This window comes from Haliaeetus leucocephalus, unplaced genomic scaffold (assembly GCF_000737465.1).
Source record: "Haliaeetus leucocephalus isolate CR32 unplaced genomic scaffold, Haliaeetus_leucocephalus-4.0 Scaffold295, whole genome shotgun sequence".
Classification (NCBI taxonomy): Eukaryota; Metazoa; Chordata; class Aves; order Accipitriformes; family Accipitridae; genus Haliaeetus; species Haliaeetus leucocephalus.
In genome coordinates, this window is record NW_010972731.1 from 2,148,422 (window position 1) to 2,167,086 (window position 18,665).

At 38.5% G+C, this 18,665-nt stretch overlaps 2 protein-coding genes across 3 annotated transcripts in view; one reads left to right on the plus strand and one right to left on the minus strand.

Moving 5' to 3' along the window:
* The first annotated feature begins 317 nt into the window (after window positions 1-317).
* Window positions 318-16,676, plus strand: EIF2AK1 (eukaryotic translation initiation factor 2-alpha kinase 1). The gene is made up of 15 exons (XM_010570220.1): window positions 318-414; window positions 957-1,115; window positions 2,562-2,698; window positions 3,449-3,480; window positions 3,944-4,043; window positions 4,862-4,942; window positions 5,349-5,446; window positions 7,037-7,090; window positions 7,795-8,164; window positions 9,220-9,331; window positions 9,549-9,655; window positions 15,030-15,150; window positions 15,275-15,354; window positions 15,754-15,987; window positions 16,472-16,676. Exons 1-15 carry the CDS (start codon window positions 318-320, stop codon window positions 16,592-16,594), a joined length of 1,905 nt encoding a protein of 634 aa, XP_010568522.1. The 3' UTR covers window positions 16,595-16,676.
* Window positions 16,677-16,929: 253 nt separating this feature from the next.
* The window catches only part of AIMP2 (aminoacyl tRNA synthetase complex-interacting multifunctional protein 2), a 4,293-nt gene continuing 2,557 nt past the window's right edge, over window positions 16,930-18,665 (minus strand). For both annotated transcript variants that reach the window (XM_010570222.1, XM_010570221.1), the window contains exons 3-4: window positions 17,965-18,196; window positions 16,930-17,451 (exon numbers count right to left, since the gene is read on the minus strand). In XM_010570222.1, coding sequence (XP_010568524.1) covers window positions 17,066-17,451; window positions 17,965-18,196 — 618 coding nt within the window. In that variant the 3' untranslated portion in view covers window positions 16,930-17,065. The remainder of the gene's footprint in view (window positions 17,452-17,964; window positions 18,197-18,665) is intronic.

Here is an 18,665-nt window from a genome sequence, read left to right on the forward strand (position 1 = left end):
CGGGCGATGCGGGGAGCCGCGGCCCCGCGCGGAGGTAAGGGGTCCCCGCCGGCCCCGCTGCGTGAGGGGACGCCTCGGCTCCCCACCGCCAGGCCGCGGTGCGAGCCCCCTCCTCGGCCGTAGCCTTCCCGCCCGCCCTCTGCCTGCCGGGCCGTATTCACCCCTCAGCGGTGAATTCAGCCCACCGCCGGTCAATGTTTTATCGCTCCGCGCTCGAAGAGCGGCCATAAACGCGAGCCCGGCCCCCGGGGCCGCCCACAGGGAGGCGGGCGGGCCCCGCCGGGCAGGAGCGAAGGCCGGCACCCTCAGCGCCCGGCATGTGGCGGAGGGGCTTCCCGCCGAGGGCCGCGGCTCCCAGCGCGCCGTCGCCCGCCATCGAGTTTCCTGAGGAGAGCCCGGAGCCGCGCTTTGACGGTAAGCGGGGCCCGCGGGGGCTGCCCTGTTCCTCGGCGGGAGGTGTGGGGGAGCACGGAGGGGACCCCCCCCCCTTCCCCTCCCGCGGGTGACGGCGGGGCCCCCAGCCGTCCCCCGTGTGGTTGGCAGGGTGGGAAGGAGGGCAGAACCGCCGCCTTCCCCCCTTCCCTCCCTTCCCCGTCGCCACCGGGAAGCGGCAGCCGCGGGGGGTGATGCAAGAGCGGGCAGGCCCTTGGCAGCGCGCTGCCCTGCGGCCGCTGCGGGAGCTCGCCCTCCCTCGGGGAGAGCCTCGTCCTCTCCGGTTAGCTTCTTCCCGGATGCACCTATAAAGATTAATTAGGTCCCTAATGAGTGTCTTAAGCGTCTCGCGCAGTGGCAGCTCGTGTGGTGCCTTTTTGTGAGCTCGGGTTGTGTTGAAGCCGTGGGGGTTGGTATGTTGTTTTGATGTTCTGGTAAATGGGCGCATATGTGTGTGTGTAGATATATATATATACATGTACATACTGAGACCTAAATTCATTCGTCTGACTGTCCTTTTCCAGAATCGGATGTGCCAGCGGAGCTGCGAGTTGCCAACGGGTCGCAAAAGTTTGTGAATTTCACTTCGACCATCCAAAACCAGCTGCTGCTTGTGTCGCTGCTGGAGCATCTCTGCCACATGTACACGCACAACCCTGTTCATTCGAGGTGTTTGTTCCGAAGTTAGTAAGAGTAGTTCTTTCCTCTGTCTTAAACTGCCTTACTGCAATACATACCATATTCTTCTCTGCAGAATTACAGCGTAATATCAATACAAAGCTGTAGCTCTCATCCCATTAGGATGAGCAATTCTGAGAAGGGGATGAGTACCCTGAATCAACTTAATTGGGAATGAGGACCTGTCTTATTTTTAAAAACAGTAACAGAACATTGTTGTAGATGCAAGGATCAGACAGTTCTGTTCCAGCTAAATCGTGTGAGTTGCATCATGAGAAGGGTAGCGGGGTGAATTACCTAGCTGTTAATTCTGATCTAAAAACACAGGTAGAAGGGGAATTTAATAAAACCAAAAATATCAGGGGAAGAAAAAAAAACCCAACTAAATTTCCTCCTTTGGGGGGGGGGGGGGGGGAAATCAGCCTGGGCATCTTCCAAAAGTATGTAGCTGCTTGGCTTCTCAGTGTACATCTATGGAAAATGGCCTTCCTCCATTGGTATAGTTTAAACCAGTTTCCCAAGTAGAATAAGCCTGATGAACGACAGAAATGCATATTGCAGTAATCGTATCTGTCTTGTGGGTTTTGGCTGGTATATTAATGTTGGCAAGGGTGGGTTTTTCCCATTTTTCTGGTGTACGTAACTGCATCCCTAAGGCTTGCGTAGCAAAATTCCTGATTTCTTACAGTTTCACCTTCAATACATTTTATCTCCTTTAAAAGATAAAGTAATAGGCTGAATTTTTGAAATACTGGTACCAAAGAAACATCTTAAAAAACCAAACAAATAAAAACAAACCAAAAACCCTCCAAAACTTATGATTGAGTTTGTTTTAAGACCTTGGAACTCCTAAAACTTTGAAGTACATTTTTGTAGCATCTTTGCATTTGTACCATCTCCAGTATCTGTTAGGTTTTTATCTGCCACATTGTTGTTTTACTCCGAGAAAGATGTGGTGCTTGGCAGGGGGTGGAAGGGAGCGACTTCATTCTTTACTATGAGTATGCGTGCGAATGTGTGAGTTTGTATGTGAATTAGAAAATCTTGACATTACCACTTTTTATTATAAACGTGTCCTCTTAATTGCGAGCAGGCTTTGAATTTCTCTTTTCACTGATCAAAATTAGTCCAAGGGTAACAAGTAAGCGAATGGGTGGAGGTTTGTATAATTCATCTGCTGAGATAAGGAAGAAGAGGAGATGCAGTTGTGACCATAAAGGGCATGGCAAATAACTGTATTATGCAAAGGGATTCCCGCAGAGCAGCTCTAGTTTGGGTTTAATTAGTTTTTATTGCTAAGAGTATGGGAAACGGCATTGGAGTAGGAGTGACTGTTCAGTTTTTTAGATGTGCTATCTTTCGAATAAGGTTTCTCATTTAAAACCCAACTGTTTACATGGCCTTATTGGCAGGCTTTATTTAATGTGACCTTTCTCTGTTCCTTTGTACAGTACTTCGTCAGGCTTTCACAAGAACGGGGTTGCTCTCCCCTTTCGCATTCTGTGATGAATTTAGTACTGTAAGACTGCAGCATAATAGAGCCATCACCGAACTAATGAAAGCAGCTAATCGACAAATACTTAATGGGGTAAGCTTTGTTAAATTTCTTTGGCAACCTCCACATTAAGGAATTGACACATCATTGCATCCAAAGAAGCTTTGGTTTGGGGGTTCTTTTAACATTGGATTGGGTCTTTGAATAATTATTCCAAATGGTACTCCCATTCTACCTTAGCTGTTTGGGCTGGCACGTTCTGGTTCTATAGGTGCAAACCCAAAGCTTTTAAAGCCAGCAATATTTTGTTCCTTATTAAATATTTTTTTTAAATTAAAAAAAAATCTTTATATAAACACAGAAAAGGTGTTTTAAGTATTGCTACAGCTTTTTTTCGACAATGGTCATACGTCCATTTTCAACTTTTAACTGTTCCAGTTGATGATGTTAACACCCTCGTATTTGTATTAGTGGAGGGCATAATTTGTATACGGCGTAATGTGCTTCAGGCTGAATCAGACCAGTTTGCTTATCTCGCTGCTAGAACTAAGCTAGTTAATTTTGTCTTAAGCACTTTTTAGAGCCCTCATTTTACCCTGTTTGCCAGCAGAACTCTAAAAGGGCAGTAATCTCTCCAGCAGGGAGATGTTAGCAGATTACTGGTGGGATAATAATACTTCAATTTGGTGAAGCTCTCTGTAGAATGTGAATGGCTTTCAGTAACCTCATTTTTTTTTCTAAGAGCATAGTTGTAGTTTCTGTTTTGATTAAGCTGTCTGTTTGACATGGTAGACCTCTTATTCTGTACGGCTTGTTTTTATGTTGGATTTTGTTGTTTCATAGGAACTTGATAATGGAGATTCTCATGCAATTGGGTATGTATTCAAAGCATTTAGAAATATTAAATTTAACTCCTTCCCTAAAGTTTTGTGGTCCGCTCTGAATTTAATTAGTACTGCGTTTCATATTTTGGCTCTGAAACGTAGGGAAAAAAAAAAAAGTGAAAATTTCTTCAAACTCTCAAAACAATCCGGTGAAAATTTCTTCTTCAGTACAACTCTCACAGTTAGTGCCACCATTCAGGAAAACAAGATTTATCAGGCATAAACTTAAATAAATCATCTTGATACCTCTGTTAACACAGAGTGTGGATTTGTAGCACATGTGCATGCTGTTGCAGTCTGCTGGTGTTCAGTATTTGTTATGGTAATGTCAAAGCATTTTCTTTTTCTTCTCATAATGTAAATGCTATTTCTAGATTATGTATACCTGTAGCCTATATAATACCTTACTTATAAATTGTAATTTAGTTTAATGAAGCCTAACTTTTTTGAATAGGGAAAAAGAAGTTCTCTTTGAAGCACAGACCTCACGATACTTGAATGAATTTGATGAGGTTGCAAGGCTAGGAAAAGGAGGATATGGTAAAGTATACAAGGTATTCTTTACCTTCCATTTGTAACTGATCAGTTTATATCTAGTTTTTCTTTGAAATTTAGAGTTAGTTTTGGCTGTTTTGTTTATTTTTCTAAGAGAAAACCGAAAGTACTCATTTTCCAGTAGGACAGGTGCAAACCTGCATGTGTGAAGGATGTTGGCATTTCATTTCAAAAGGTGCTCGTTTCTGTTTGTCAGAAGCAGGCTATATCAGATGTTTTACTTTGTGTATTTTGACCCTTTTAAAGTGAATGAAAACTCTTTATTTCTTGTGTGAAGTGTTGTGATATATGGACTTAAAACAGCCACAGGAACTGATCAGTCTGCGCGCCCCAATGTTCCAGTTGTGGCTGTGTGGAAAAAAAGCAGTCTTAATATGAATGTGAACTGTCCAACATGATGTTGAATTGTATTAAATACTTATGGTGTATGGCCGGCCTAAGGTTCCCCGCCACGTGGTATGTGCCATGTGTAAGTGACAGTTGTGGTCTCACAGATTTATTGAGAACCTGTTTAAGCTGTTATCAGGACCTATCAGCGTTTTTATTTTTTTTTAATTGATGGAAAGATAGCTGTAAAGCTATGTATTTCACGAGGATTGGATTAGATGCTTGCAGTCCTGAAGGATGGCAAAAATAGAGTATCCTTATTTTAGGCAGCTGGGGCCTAATCCCAGTTTCATTCTCTGATATGGGTGAGAGGTTATCTGAATGGAGTGCAGAAATTAATTTTTAGAAAATAGTTGGCTCTAAAGGATTTAATAATTCATTAATCCAAACACATTAACATCTAATTTTGTCCTATTGCAATTGTTTTCAGGTCAAAAACAAGTTAGATGGTCAGTTCTATGCTGTTAAAAAAATTAACATTAAGAAGGCTACAAGAAGAGATTGCATGAAGGTATTCTCTTTCCTGTGTTTCATCTCATGTTTTAACTCCCTGTCTGCTCTAGCTGATTCTTATTTAATTTAGTAATATAGTTAATATTTCCAAAAGCATAAAAAAGTTAATAAGATTTTTTTGCATTCTGAGTTTCTAAAGATTTGACCCTATCAATACCTAGTAGAAAAAAGTAAATTAGAGGTATTTAAGTCTGTTAAAAGAAGCATATTATTAACTTGAATTTGATCATCTCTGCAACTATGAAAATCGTAATTTGTTTTAAAGCTTCCGAATTTTCTCCATTACTGTAATAATATTATCTGTTCTTTCTCTGTCAGACAGTTGGGGGTTTTTTGTTATCTGTTGGATTTACTAAGCACTCAGAATAAAGGACAGTCATGCTGTTTCTTTTTGGTCTTTTTAGGTGCTACGAGAAGTTAAAGTGCTGGCTGGGCTGCAGCATCCTAACATTGTAGGCTATCACACTGCTTGGATGGAACAAGTTCAAACAGTATGCCCAAAAGGAAAGTACAGCATATTGTGTAATTGTTGCTTGCATCCCGTTTATAACCTCTGTACTGTTATTTGCAGGAGAGTATTACTTCTCTGATAAAACAACTACTCTTTACAGCCAAAAAAAAAAAAAAAGCAAACTGCAGGTGACCATCAGGTCTTTATGTCTCTCTGGGCACTTCAGTCTTTTGCCTAATAACTTATCTGTTATGTAATAATGAATTTGGAACACTGGAAGTATTAGCTTTGCTTCTGGTAATATATGAGGAGGATTTAAAAGTTGTGTGAAGTTCAGTGGAATGCGATGAAAAACTTCTAATGCAAAAAGTAGTGACTTGACAAGGAGAAGAACGAATACTGAAGAATAAGCCACTTCAGATATTGGGGGAAAAGTGATGGAGAAAAAAAAACCCACAAATTTGCTACCATATTTTGAAATCTCAGACTTGTAGCAAAACTCGAATAAGTTTCCCACTATGCTTCTCTGTCTATCTGGAAAAGAATTTAGAAGAACTGAAAGAACCTGGAAATAAATACTTTAATGGCAAAAAAAAAAAATTCCTCTTCTTTTGCTTTCCACAGGAGTTTTTAAATTGATGAATTGCATTTCATAGTTCTGCAGTGAGAGAGCAGCTTGGGTTTTTTTGTGTGTCATCTACTGTCTGTACCTGTTGAGAGCTTATCTACTTTTATGTTCATTTTAAACCTTCCCTGCCTCCTTTTTTTTTTTTTCTCTTCAGTTTCTCTGTTCTTGGCTCTTCCCACACTTTGTCCTTTGGTCCCTTTGTAACCCTAATCTGTTCGTCTCTTTCTTTCTTGTCCTTTTCCGGAATGCCTTTAGCAGTTAAATGTTTTGATCCTCTCTTAGTAGGAGGTTTGTTTATGCTCTATATGACTTTATTGCTTTCCAAGTCAGTAACTTGATGCCCAGTCAGCTCTAAGCACAAAAGAAAATGCATAGGAAGTTGACAGTATAGTAAAACAGACAAGACTTTTCAACTGATGATACTGAGAATCTCGAAGGATGCAACTTTTTAGTGCTAGGAGTACTTTACAAGTATTTAATGGTGATAATGTAAGTACATAACTAGAGCTATAGGTAGGTCCTGTGGTACTTCCTGGTTTTCCTTGGCTTACAAGATTGGTGTTTCATATTTGCCTCTGTGTGCTAAAACAAACTGCTTTTTCACGTAAATATACAATTTTAATGAAAATTATTTCCAAAATATCAACTGCCTTCAAAACAGCAGCAGGGTGATGCAAAGGATGGTGCCTTGTGGAGTTGCTTCTTTAACTGTGTATTATCATATACATTTTAAGGCCTTATTTTGGACAGGCTAACTTCTAGGTGAATATCTAAGAGAGCCCAGTGCAACCCTTTCAGTGACCTCGTACAATATTTATTCTAATTTAAGGAAAAATGAAAAACATATTAGGGTTTCCTCTTAGTAGACTAACAAGCACCTTTTGCAGCAGCAGAAATAGAGAAAAAGATATCTACAGGTAAATTCAGTAAGATGCTGTAGCCTAAATGTTAATTTATAGTAAATACATGCATGCTTTGTTTTGTAAAATACCATATTTATCTTTTTGTCCAATAGATAAAACAATAATGGAGTTGCAGCCATTATCTTTGGAGCAAGAGAGTAGCAAGTAAGTATTACAAATCTCAATGATAACATTTATTTGGCTTTAACATAAGGCTTTTTTTTTTTAAAGTAATGTTAAAAGAGTACCAAATTCAGCATATATTGCACAAGTGCTTTTTGCTTCCAAATGATAACTAAAACAAGTCTTAATTATCCTTGTCATTGTTTCTCTTGTTGCATAAGCTGAATAATATTACTGGGTACTTCTACCTTCTTTGGATCTCTCAGTTTCTGAGTGCCTGAACATAGTACTGGGCTTCAAGTTTACTTAAAAAGTTCTGTGCCAGTCAGCAACACTGATTAGTACTGCGGAGTCTTATTAGAGCGATGGGGCCTTCTGTCTCAGAAGTGTTGATTAGCCCTTTCAGTAAGGAGATGGAGTCCTATGAGAAATACGGTGTAACTTCCTAAGTTTAAAAGAATGAAGATGCATCACACTTCTGTCCAGTGAATGCTGTGACCTAGGACAGTATGTAGCTATGAGCTGTCTGGGTCAGCTATGAGGAATCCCTCCTGGAGGAAGGTATTAAAAAGGCTGGACCCTACACTACCAGTTATGTAATCCTGAAGTTTTATGTGGGGAAGCAGCTGAACTCTTACTCTGGAATGCAGTTTGCAATTGAAAAAAACTTTTCAGAATGGTGTATCACAAATAGATGGTATAAAACTGTGTACTTATTTTGATTTATCTTCCTTTATTATTTTCAGTGATCACTGTCACATACAGAGTGTGGAAAGTGGTAGTTCAATTATCTTTGCTGACCTTACTTCACAAGAAAAGAAGTCCTGTGACAGTACCAGTCTTAGAAATCTGGGCAGTGAATCAGTACAGAATATGTGCGTAAGGAATGATTTTACAAACAGCAATAGTAAAGAGTTTATGAAACCAGATAAATGTGAGTTACCCATGGAATTACAAGAAGACTCTGTAAGCAGTGTTAGCAGTAGATCAACTGATGTGAAAAATCATCCAGCACGGGGACCTCATTGTCGTCTGGATCAAGATGCTAGCACTGAAAGTAAGTCCTGCACTGAAGAATGCTCCAAGAATGATGTAGCGCTCTGTGGAGACTTTGAGGTAAATACAGTTCTCTTTAGATATAAACTGCTGTCTAATTTAATGATGTTTGTAAAGTAGAGTTTGGTAGACAGAGGAAAGATTTATAATGATAAATTTTTTAAAAATGAAATTACTGCAATTACAGCCAAAAATACAGACAATTTTTACTTAAGTGTGTAACACCATTACAAGGAGGCTGACCAGAGGAGCTGGCAAAACTCGGCATACAAGAAAGTTTCCATGAATTAGTCACCTTGGGTCCTTTCAAAGTACCTATGTGAATAAAAAGTACTACTCGTGCATAAAAAAAAAAAAAAAATCAAACTTGAAATCAGCATTCAGTAATGGTGGTTAATTCGGATATTATTGATGAAAGTGTCTAGGTATGTAAGGTGGTGCCTATACAGTGTAGGATTACATGTGAAAAAGAGAGAAGCAGGTATGGGCAGGGAGTCACCACTCTGCCTATGTTTCTAAAACTTTGTTGGCATTCATACCACTGAAATGTTTTGTGTAACACAGCCAGCTCTGGAATGCTTCAAGCTTTTGCTATCATTTGGAGTTCCCTCTTGCAAGAAATCCAAGGTTTTAAAGGTGTTTGCTTGAGTTGTCCAGGTTATCAAATGAACTGGTACATTATCAGAAACTGAGTATGAAGTTACATTAATAAATAATAAAATTCCATATCAAAAGATTGACTTTTTTGCTATTTTATATTAATTATTCTTTTCTTAGGCCAGAATGAACCTCTGTTCAGTATGTCTAGAAGACTTTAAACTCTAATTTGAATATTAAAGTATGTAGCTTGCTGTTTTGTTAGCTTTTATCATTCAACAATCATTAAAATTTAAGGAACAAGCTAAAAAAAAAGCCAAAACTAGACAGTATCATTGCATCTGCTTCTCAAATGCAGTAGATCAGTAATATTGTATTTGATGTCATTTTGGTATCTAACTGTTTTTTTTTTTTAGTTTAATGAACGAATTTTGTTGTTATTAGCGTTAAAGAAAATAACTAAGGAAATACTATTCATATTACAGTAGCAAAATCATGGACCATTATTTTTCTGTTAGGTGGAGTATCGTTTGATGCTTCATATACAAATGCAACTGTGTGAAATATCCTTGTGGGACTGGATTGTTGACCGTAATAAAAGATGCAATGAGAGAACAGAGGAAACTTCCAGTAAGTTTCTTTCCTTTTTGGAATTTTGAGGTTAGTGACTTTTTGCTGTTTCAAAAACACTGTCTTAGGAGAAGCACGGGAAATTCCATTTTTAAACTATGCTGTTAAAAATTTCTTCCGCATCATAAATAAACAGAATTCAACAAGACATACCACCATAACCTTAAATAACTCAGTACAATTAGCTGAAATAACTTAGATTTTAAATTGTTTTAAGGTCCATACCATCTTGTCGATGTCTGCTGGACAATGAAAATTTTTCAAGAGTTACTGGAAGGAGTATGCTATATCCACAGCATGGGAGTGATGCATCGAGACATTAAAGTAAGTTCATCGAATTATTACTTGAGGTTCAAGAAAACACATTATGGGAGGATGAAAACAACTTCATAGTTAAATTTGAGATGACCTGGGGTCTTAAGAATTTAGCTATGTTACATATGAAAAAACACATTGTCTTCTCTATACCAGTACTGTACTTACTTTACTATAAGCATAGTACTCAGTCACATTGACTTACAAGTGAATTATGATTAAGCTGTGGAAATGTTTTCTCCTTTGTGAAGCCATTTTCTTGTCCTGAGCAGGGATGGTCAGACTGGTTTTGTTTTGTCTTGGTCTCTCCTTAACCAGGGTAGGACCTAAATTACCTAATTACCTAAAAAAAAAATTCTTTCAGGTAATTATAAAAATAAGCAAAGCCCCTTGACTACTCCTTAATTTGCTAACAGCATATCAGTTAGCTTTTGAAAATATGTTCAAGTTATAGTTACTTGCTTTTAAAAAAGAAAAAAATTCCCTCAGTTGCAAATAATTGCTGTCTTTCAAAATGGTTGCTATCTCCACTAAGGGACTGAAATTGTAGGTGACGTTAGTGACTGAATGAAAAGTTTTGCTTTCATTCCTATTAAGAGTAACAAAGAGCAGGCTTAAATAACACTTTGAATGATTAGAATAGGATGCCCTTTATATGTTCCTGTGAAGGTTTTTTTGAAATCTAATCATAAGAATAGTTTTGACTTACTGGTTGGCTTAAATGTGAAGCACAGGTAAATATATCTTGCTTTCCCCCCAGCCCTTAAACTGACAGACTCGAATAGCAAGGAACTGAGTGTGTGTTTTCCTGCTCTGCTTCCTACAGAGGTTCTCTGCATCTGACATGGTAGCTATATGAGGAAATTAGTGTAAAAATCATCTTGATTATTAAAACTCCACATGTGGAAACTCGGAACTATTTTAAAAGACACAATCTTTCTTCTGGATTAATTTTAATTTTTCTGCCAACTGTTTCAGGATCAACAGTTTTTCAGTTTGCTTTCTTGTTTAGCATCCTCATGGCCTTATTGTCCGAAGTCCTGGTAGTTGTATAAAGAGTTTCATACAGTTACTGGGAGCCTGTTTTCGAGCCAGTGCTCATTGGTTTCACTGTATATTCTTCTAACGGTGATTTTGCGGATATCTCAGAGACAGTAATTTCTGTGATAATGTTATAAGAAAGCATCTTAAAGCATTTGAAATTCTGAGAACGGAAGTCCAGTGGGTGGATGTCCTTGATTATCTCTTTACTTTAGTGGATATGAGAAGCTTAGCAACGTGTTCAACAGTGCTCTATCTTTTAAATTTGATCTGCATTGAAGAAATGAGAAGAGTGGGGTTTGCCCATCTCTTGTTAAACTGTTCATGTCTGCTTTATACTCTTAACAGAAGATCAACTATTTCCTTTATGCTACTTGAGCAGGCCTCATGAATAGCCATTTGTCCTCCTTGGGTATTTACGTTGGCTCCATTACTTAATAGTAAACGGATGCAACCTGTGTTGATTGGAGAACCTAAAATTCTGCTCACTTTAGATGATGCTGTGCACATTGCAACATGAAGGGCAGTTCTTCCACAAGCTGGACTGACAAAGTTCATGTTTGCTCCAGAGGCTGTTGAAGTTGCTGTTACCTCTGTGTTTGGTGACCCTGCAGCTCTGTGAAGAGGTGTCCAGCAAGACTTGTCGGTGTCCTTTAAATTAAGATAATACTCAAAAGGATGCATATAGGTGGAAAGGCATCATCAGACTGTTGGCCTAAACACAGAAGACCATCATATTTGTAATTACTCATTTCAGGATTTGTCTGATGTCTTGCATTTGCAAGATACAGAGACACTTTTCTGTATTATCCTGTGAAGTTGGTTGATTTCTCTGAAATTTGTCTGAAATGGATGTCCCAGCTGTAAGTACTAGGCAAATTTAGTAGGAGAAGTTGGAGTGCTGTGTAGCCTCTTGTTACTTCTGTAAAATGTTGTTTTAAGTTAATTTCTTTTTATTAAGATGAAATTACCTAGACTAAAACTTCTGGACTGGTAGGGCATAACATAGTAACAGGTCCCAAAACTTCAGTTGTCAGAACAAATTTTATGAGTTGCCATGACCTAACAGAAGCTTGGTCATTAACTTATATTTGTTAACCACAGCTTCTCTGTGCCCAACAGGAATGCCTAAGATGGTGTTAATGCCCTCAGTTCCTCTATTTCCTAGTTTTATAGCATGAGAAATGAGTCATCATAGTTCAGCTTCAGGCCAATGAAGCTCACAGGAGAAGTGTAAGCAAGCAGAAGTTCCATCTCATCTGTACATACAGACATAATCTGGCAGTGCTTGGGCCTCTAGATTATAAAATCTTAGAATGGTTTGGGTTGGAAGGGACCTTTAAAGATCATCTAGTCCAACCCCCCCACCATGGGCAGGGACAGCTTCCATGAGATGAGGTTGCTCACAGCCCCATGCAAGCTGACCTTGAATAACACTTCAGTGATGGGGCATCCGCAACTTCTCTGGGCAGCCTGTTCCAGTGCCTCACCACCCTCACTGTAAAAGATGTCTTCTTTATATCCAATCTAAATCTACCTTCTTTCAGTTTAAAACTTGCCCCTTGTCTTGCACTGCTTGCCCTGTTGAAAAGTCTCTCTCTGTCTTTTTTATAAGCCCCCATTATATATTGAAAGGCCACAGTAAGGTCTCCCTGGATCCTTCTGTTTTCCAGGCTGAACAACCCGAACTCTTTCAGCCTTTCTTCATAGGACAGGTGTTCCAGCCCTCAGATCGTTTTCATGGCCCTCTTCTGAACCCACTCTGACAGGTCCATGTCTGTCTTGTGCTGGGGACCGCAGAGCTGAACACAGTACTGCAGGTAGGGTCTCACCAGAGCGGAGTAGAGGGCAAGAATCATCTCCCTCAACCTTCTGGCCGTGCTTCTTTTGGTGCAGCCCAGGATACGGTTGGCTTTCTGGGCTGCAGGAGCATATTGCTGGATCACATCCAATTTTTCATCCACCAGTATCCCCAAGTACTTCTCTGCATGGCTGTTTGCAGCATAAGAAGTATATTCAACAATTAGTGTTGTGTGTCTGAGTCAAGAGATACTACTTCTGGTTATAGTTTCTGTTCATAGTGAGTAAACCAAAACTCACTTTCAAAATTATCAATAGATGTGATTCGACCATATGTTGTATTAAGGCAGGTATACTATCATTTGGGGGAAGAAAATTTATGTGATTGTTTGAACTATATGTAGCATCTTACTTAATAGCCATTTATGGATATTGCTAGAATTTGTCTTTTTTAAACTCATGTGAGTGTTAATTAGCCATCCTACAGCAATGTCTCTACAGAGTTCAACTGTGCTGTGCGTGCAGATGAATGGCCCTAGTTTTGAGTTGCCACCAATAATTTAACTTGATATCACCTATTTCATTTATTGGAAGAAATACTGAATAGTGTTTCATACTCACTTTTCCCATTCCATGTGTGATTTAATAGATCTGTTTTAAACTTAACAGTTTGTCATGTGTTTTATATTTAGTGATTCCTTGAATAGAAGCCATTCCAAATTTTCAGCATTCATGTCACCAATCTATGCACAATTTTCCAGTTCTCGTACATGCTCTTTGAGATAGGAGACTCAGAACTGCACATGGTACTGAAGATAGCCGTGTATTAATTCATATGGTATCACAGTGTTTTCTTCTTTATCTTCCTCTCCCCCCCAGTAACTGGTAATGTACAATTTGGTTTATGGACTGCTATTGAGCATTTTTAGAGCTGTCTGTTAACCATGCTTAAGTAACAGTCAACGCAGAGACAGTTGTTACATATTTAAAATTGGGATTATTCGTCCCTTCATTTACATTTTCATGTTTATTTGCACTGAATTCCTTTTGTCATTATACTTCCTACGAGATCCTTCCACAGTTCTTTGCATTCAGATCTCATCTTGATTTCTCTGAATGATGTAGTATTGCCAGCAGACTTTGTCATCTCACCATTCACCCTTTTCTACCCATTTACAGAGGTGTTGTTCAGCATAGTTCTCAGCACAGATTCATACAAGAATCCGTTGATGATAACCTTTGCTGTGAAGGCTGACTATTTATCCCTGTCTTTTCTTTTATGTCTTTAAACTAGTTATCTATGTGGGGACCTTCCCTCTTTTGTTCATTTTTTTTTAAAGTAAGATTTCTTAATCTAAAAGTATTTTCAAACACAAATTATAATCCTGATCAAGTGGTTACCTGGAGGGAGGGGAGGTCTATGAGGTGTAAGGGTCCTTCCAAGCACTTGCTGTTTCACCGACAGGCTGATCAGCTAGTAAAGCTTCAACAGTGCTACTGTCATCTTCCATTATTACTTCATATAGCTCTTCATGGTGTGAATTTTATTTCCTCTGCCTGCAGGAAAACACAGTGGCAGGCCTACTGGCTCCTTTATGTTACTCATAGACAAGGGAACTGTAATTTTTGTAATGCAAATCCATAATCAGAAATAGAGGATTTGGAATCTGGCACTTGAACAGTGTCATTCTTTGAGATGTTGCAGGATGTCTGGTTCTAGCATAGCTTTGAAGTAACCGCATTATTCAGTGCAACATTTTAAAAGTACTATAAAACCAGCAAATTTCTACTTAGTAGAAAAAAAAACCCTGTACTAAGCAATAGTGCTACCATTTCTCATCCAAATGTCCCTAAGCTCAGAAACCTTGTGATACAGACTATGTAAACCCAGTAATTTTGTATTATGTTTTCTTTTATCTGGCAAGTATGGGGGTTTTTTTCTAGATACATAATGCTAGCATTTCTCCTCCTTAGTGGTCCTAAAGCCAAAATATTTGGATAAAATTTCAGTTTTTCCAGTCAGTTGTCTCTACTCAAGTCTCTTATAATTTTGGTTTTTTTCATAGCAACTTCCCAGAACCAAGTAGCATGTTACAGCTATGCTTATCATATCGAGAAGTATATTTGTTTTACATTATGTCTAGCCCAAAGATAATATTTAGTTCTCCTTCCTGCTACATCAGTTGGTCTAATTTGCTGTCTACTCTTGCCTGTTTACGTTAACATTACTGTTCTGCAAATTTCCCATTTTCTGCTGACACCCCCCACACACACTTTATCTTTCCACTAAATCTTTGGTTTTCCTGTTTTGCTTTTCTTCCTTTTTTCTAGACCCTTCATAGGTGGTCTTTCTGCCCAAATGGTGTTGCTAACGCATAATTTGGCATCAGCTATGACTATTCTTTTTCTCCCTCATCAATGAAAGTATTAAATAATTATCTTACACCTGTGAAACACTGGATTTTATAGACTTTGAAACAGCTGAAATGTCATAATTCTTTATATAGATATGTTTTAGATTTTATACTGCCTTGTTTTGTAGCCCAGAAATATATTTCTACATGGATCAGATCATCATGTAAAAATAGGAGACTTTGGATTAGCCTGCAAAGACCTTCTTTGGGATGATGCAGACCAGTGGTTTAAGACAGAAAGGATAAATGGTAAGAGAAAAAAGCTTCACGGGTTTCAGTGTTTTAAGTTTCTATGATATTAAAACCATTAAATATTAAGTGAAATGGTAACAATGTAACACTAGCTGAATAAGTCTAAATTGCCTTTTCAAAGGGTTGATGCATACTTCAGGAGTGGGGACTTGCCTCTATGCCTCACCAGAACAATTGCAGGGATCCCACTATGATTTCAAGGTAGGGAGGTTTTGATGGTGGTTTTTTTTTTTTTTTTCTATTTACACATGATGATAGATAATAGGAATAAAACAAGTCTTCCAGTAGGTAAATACATAATATTTGGTAAATACATAAATAGTCCTCCTACTGTTACACATAATGTTGTTGTTGAAGCATGGATTTCAATTTTGCCTTCTAGTTTGCTACTAATGCAAAAATTATTTGTGTTTCTAAGATAATCTTGAGGAATGTATACAGATTTGAATGTGTTCCTTTAGTAGTGTCATGATACTTTTCATATCATCGTGAAACTTCATTGTTGCGCAACTCCTTCACATTGTGAATTTTTTCTGAGAAATCTAGTAAGTAATTAAAAATAGCAGTTATCCCAGAACTTTTTCTTTACCCCATTACCAGTCAGACATGTACAGCATGGGTGTTATCCTGCTAGAACTCTTTCAACCGTTTGGAACAGAAATGGAAAGAACAGAAGTTCTTACACATTTAAGGAATGGCCAAATTCCTCATACTTTCTACAAAAAATGGCCTATTCAAGCCAAGTATGTTAAACTCCTCACCAGTCAAAGATCTACAGAAAGACCAACTGCTGCTCAGCTGCGTGAAAGTGAACTATTTCATACCACAGAACATGTAAGTTATGCCAATAACCTCAATCTCTACAGGATAAACAAATATAAAAAGAAAATGCCCTTTGTTTCCCTGCCTGTATTATGTTTTTTTTTGTTTTAAATTGAGGATTGTGTGATTAAGACTCTTCTCTGATTACAGTATTTAGGCCACTGTATTAATGTTTCTGGTGTCTTTGCAATGAGATAAATGGTCACTAAGTATAGGTAACTTTATAAAGACTGGACAGTTAATTTATGTACAGCTTGAGGTATTTATAGGTCAGAAAAGCTTTTGAAGCTTTTCATCAGCCCTGCAGAGTCCTTTATAATTTTCCCTTTCCTTGCCACACTTTTTTGTTTGTGGATTAAGTTGTAGAATCAAATATGCAGAATAGCTGTGGTGCTGCAGAATGTGTCTGTAGTGGATTGCAAACACAATTCAAATAGGTTAATAAGGCTTTATCCTTGCCTGTCAATAAATGACATAAACTGACTCTCATTTTCAGGTTATTTCTAACCTACAGCAGAAGGTGAAACAGCAAGAGGAAGAAATAGAGAAACTGAGAGAGAGAATAAGACTGCTTTCTGAAGAACAAGGTGAACATATGAGACTAGGTTCTCCTGTTTAAGTACAGGAAGAATGAACCTCTATTATATGCTAAGTTATATAAAATGTTTCTTTTTTTACATAAAAATATTTCAATGCATTTTGATTTTCCTGTCTGTTCTTTAAAGGTATTCATCTTTTTATCTTCGTTCAGAAGTCTCCAGTCAACAGAAAGGATTCGTGTTGCACTTAAATTGTACTGAGGCTAACTTGTGTAAATAAGCATTTTGGTTACAGGGGAAAATAGAAGGAAGAAGGAAAAGTGTAGCCTGTATTTACATAGGACTACTTTTAGATACCTTATAATCATTAAACAAACGTTGCACATCAGTTACAAAAAAGGTCACACCCAAAAGGTAGTTGTCATGTTTTTATTGACTTGAGAATTCTGTCCAACTGTAGTACTTGAATACACCTCAGAAAGGACTCAAACCACTACAGCAGGCATGAGGTGGAGTAAGATTAAAATAACACCATTATGAAGAGTACAGGCTTATTTTAGTAGCTTCATAACAGAAGTGAAAGGTGCCAAGTTCTCACATGACTTCATCCATTTTTGCACATTGGCTGGGGCAGCATTTACGCTACCTGTCTGCTGAAGTGCACACCACGCAACAATGTCTGCTACGGTGAGTTCATTTCCCACCAACCACGGTGTCTTGCCCAGGGCAGCATTCATAGAGCGCAAGACTGCTCCTTTTTCCTTACTGCTACCTTCTTTTAGCTGGAAGATGGCTGTATCAACCCAGCTGTCAATCAGAGTTGAAGTAACTGCATTGTACTTCTGGCCAAACAGGGAAAAGAGAAATCTAGCGATGTTCCCCTCTCCTTCAATAGGGCACATTGTTTGAATGCTAAACTTCATCTGGGGTTTTGGAACTGAAATTGAGAAAAGAAAAAAAGTGGATACCACATGGTAGAGAAGTTAAATGTAATGGTAATTCTATGATGTATTTTGTGATGCCAGCAACACCGTTAACTTCATTAACCTGATGAACAGATTTCAGTTTTCTTAGTGTAAATACTTAGACTAAGGTGGGAACCTGGGATAGAGAGATCACTTTTTGCAAACTTCAGCCCAATCTCCCACCTCATTTCTATTCTAGTTAACTTATTTGTAGAAACTGAAAAACACTTCTATAAAAAAAGGCCCTGTGGATACAAACAACCATGTAAGTGCCACACGTATTTTAATAGCAGTAACCACAAACAAGAATCTTCCCCCTCTGTCCCCATCATCATTCACAGCTATAAAGAGAGAGCAAAGATAGTATCTGCAGTACATATCCATTGTGTGTCAGCACAAAGCATCTGTTGTCACAGTTTTATAGCACAAGTTTCATTTTCTCACCTATTGTAAAATACTGATCTACAAGATAACTTAATTCTTACCATCCTTCCAAATAAGAGTAAAGCCCAACTGATATTCGTGACGTGGTTGCTTCTTAGTCTGTTCTCCAAAGCATTTCAAGAGGTTTTCTGGCACGCTTTTCACTGATGAATGTGTGTGAACAGCTGATAATATTTTATAGCGTTCACAAAGCAGGCTGTGTAGTACTAATAATGACAGCGGAGGCAGAGAAGGATTTGCATTTATTACAATATCTTTCAGGGCACCATAATCCTGAATGGAAAGGAGAACATTCAGCAGGTAAGACACATTCCAGATCAGACTCTGAAGTAGTGGAGTTTTCATTTGACACGAAAATGTACATAGTCATGCATGTGTATATCTGAAATTCTAATGACACTCAAATAAATCAATTCAAGTTCGGACATTTAAAATTTGTTTAAGCATTTAAACATCTTCCTCCCACAACCTATAATTCAAGAACATGACTGAGGTAAATTCTAGTCCAATCTGAAAGCAAAGTTAAAGTTTCCAGTTGGTAACAAACAAGAAACCAACTGTCATAATTTCAAAATTAACCATTCTAGCTTGGAATTACATCCAGATGAGAATATATAGCATTTAGTATTTATAAATGTTTGTATCTATAATCTGGATGCCTGTTGTAGTTTAACCCCAGCCAGCAACTAAGCACCATGCAGCCACTCGCTCATCCCCCCCCCCCCCCCCCCCCGCGCGGGCG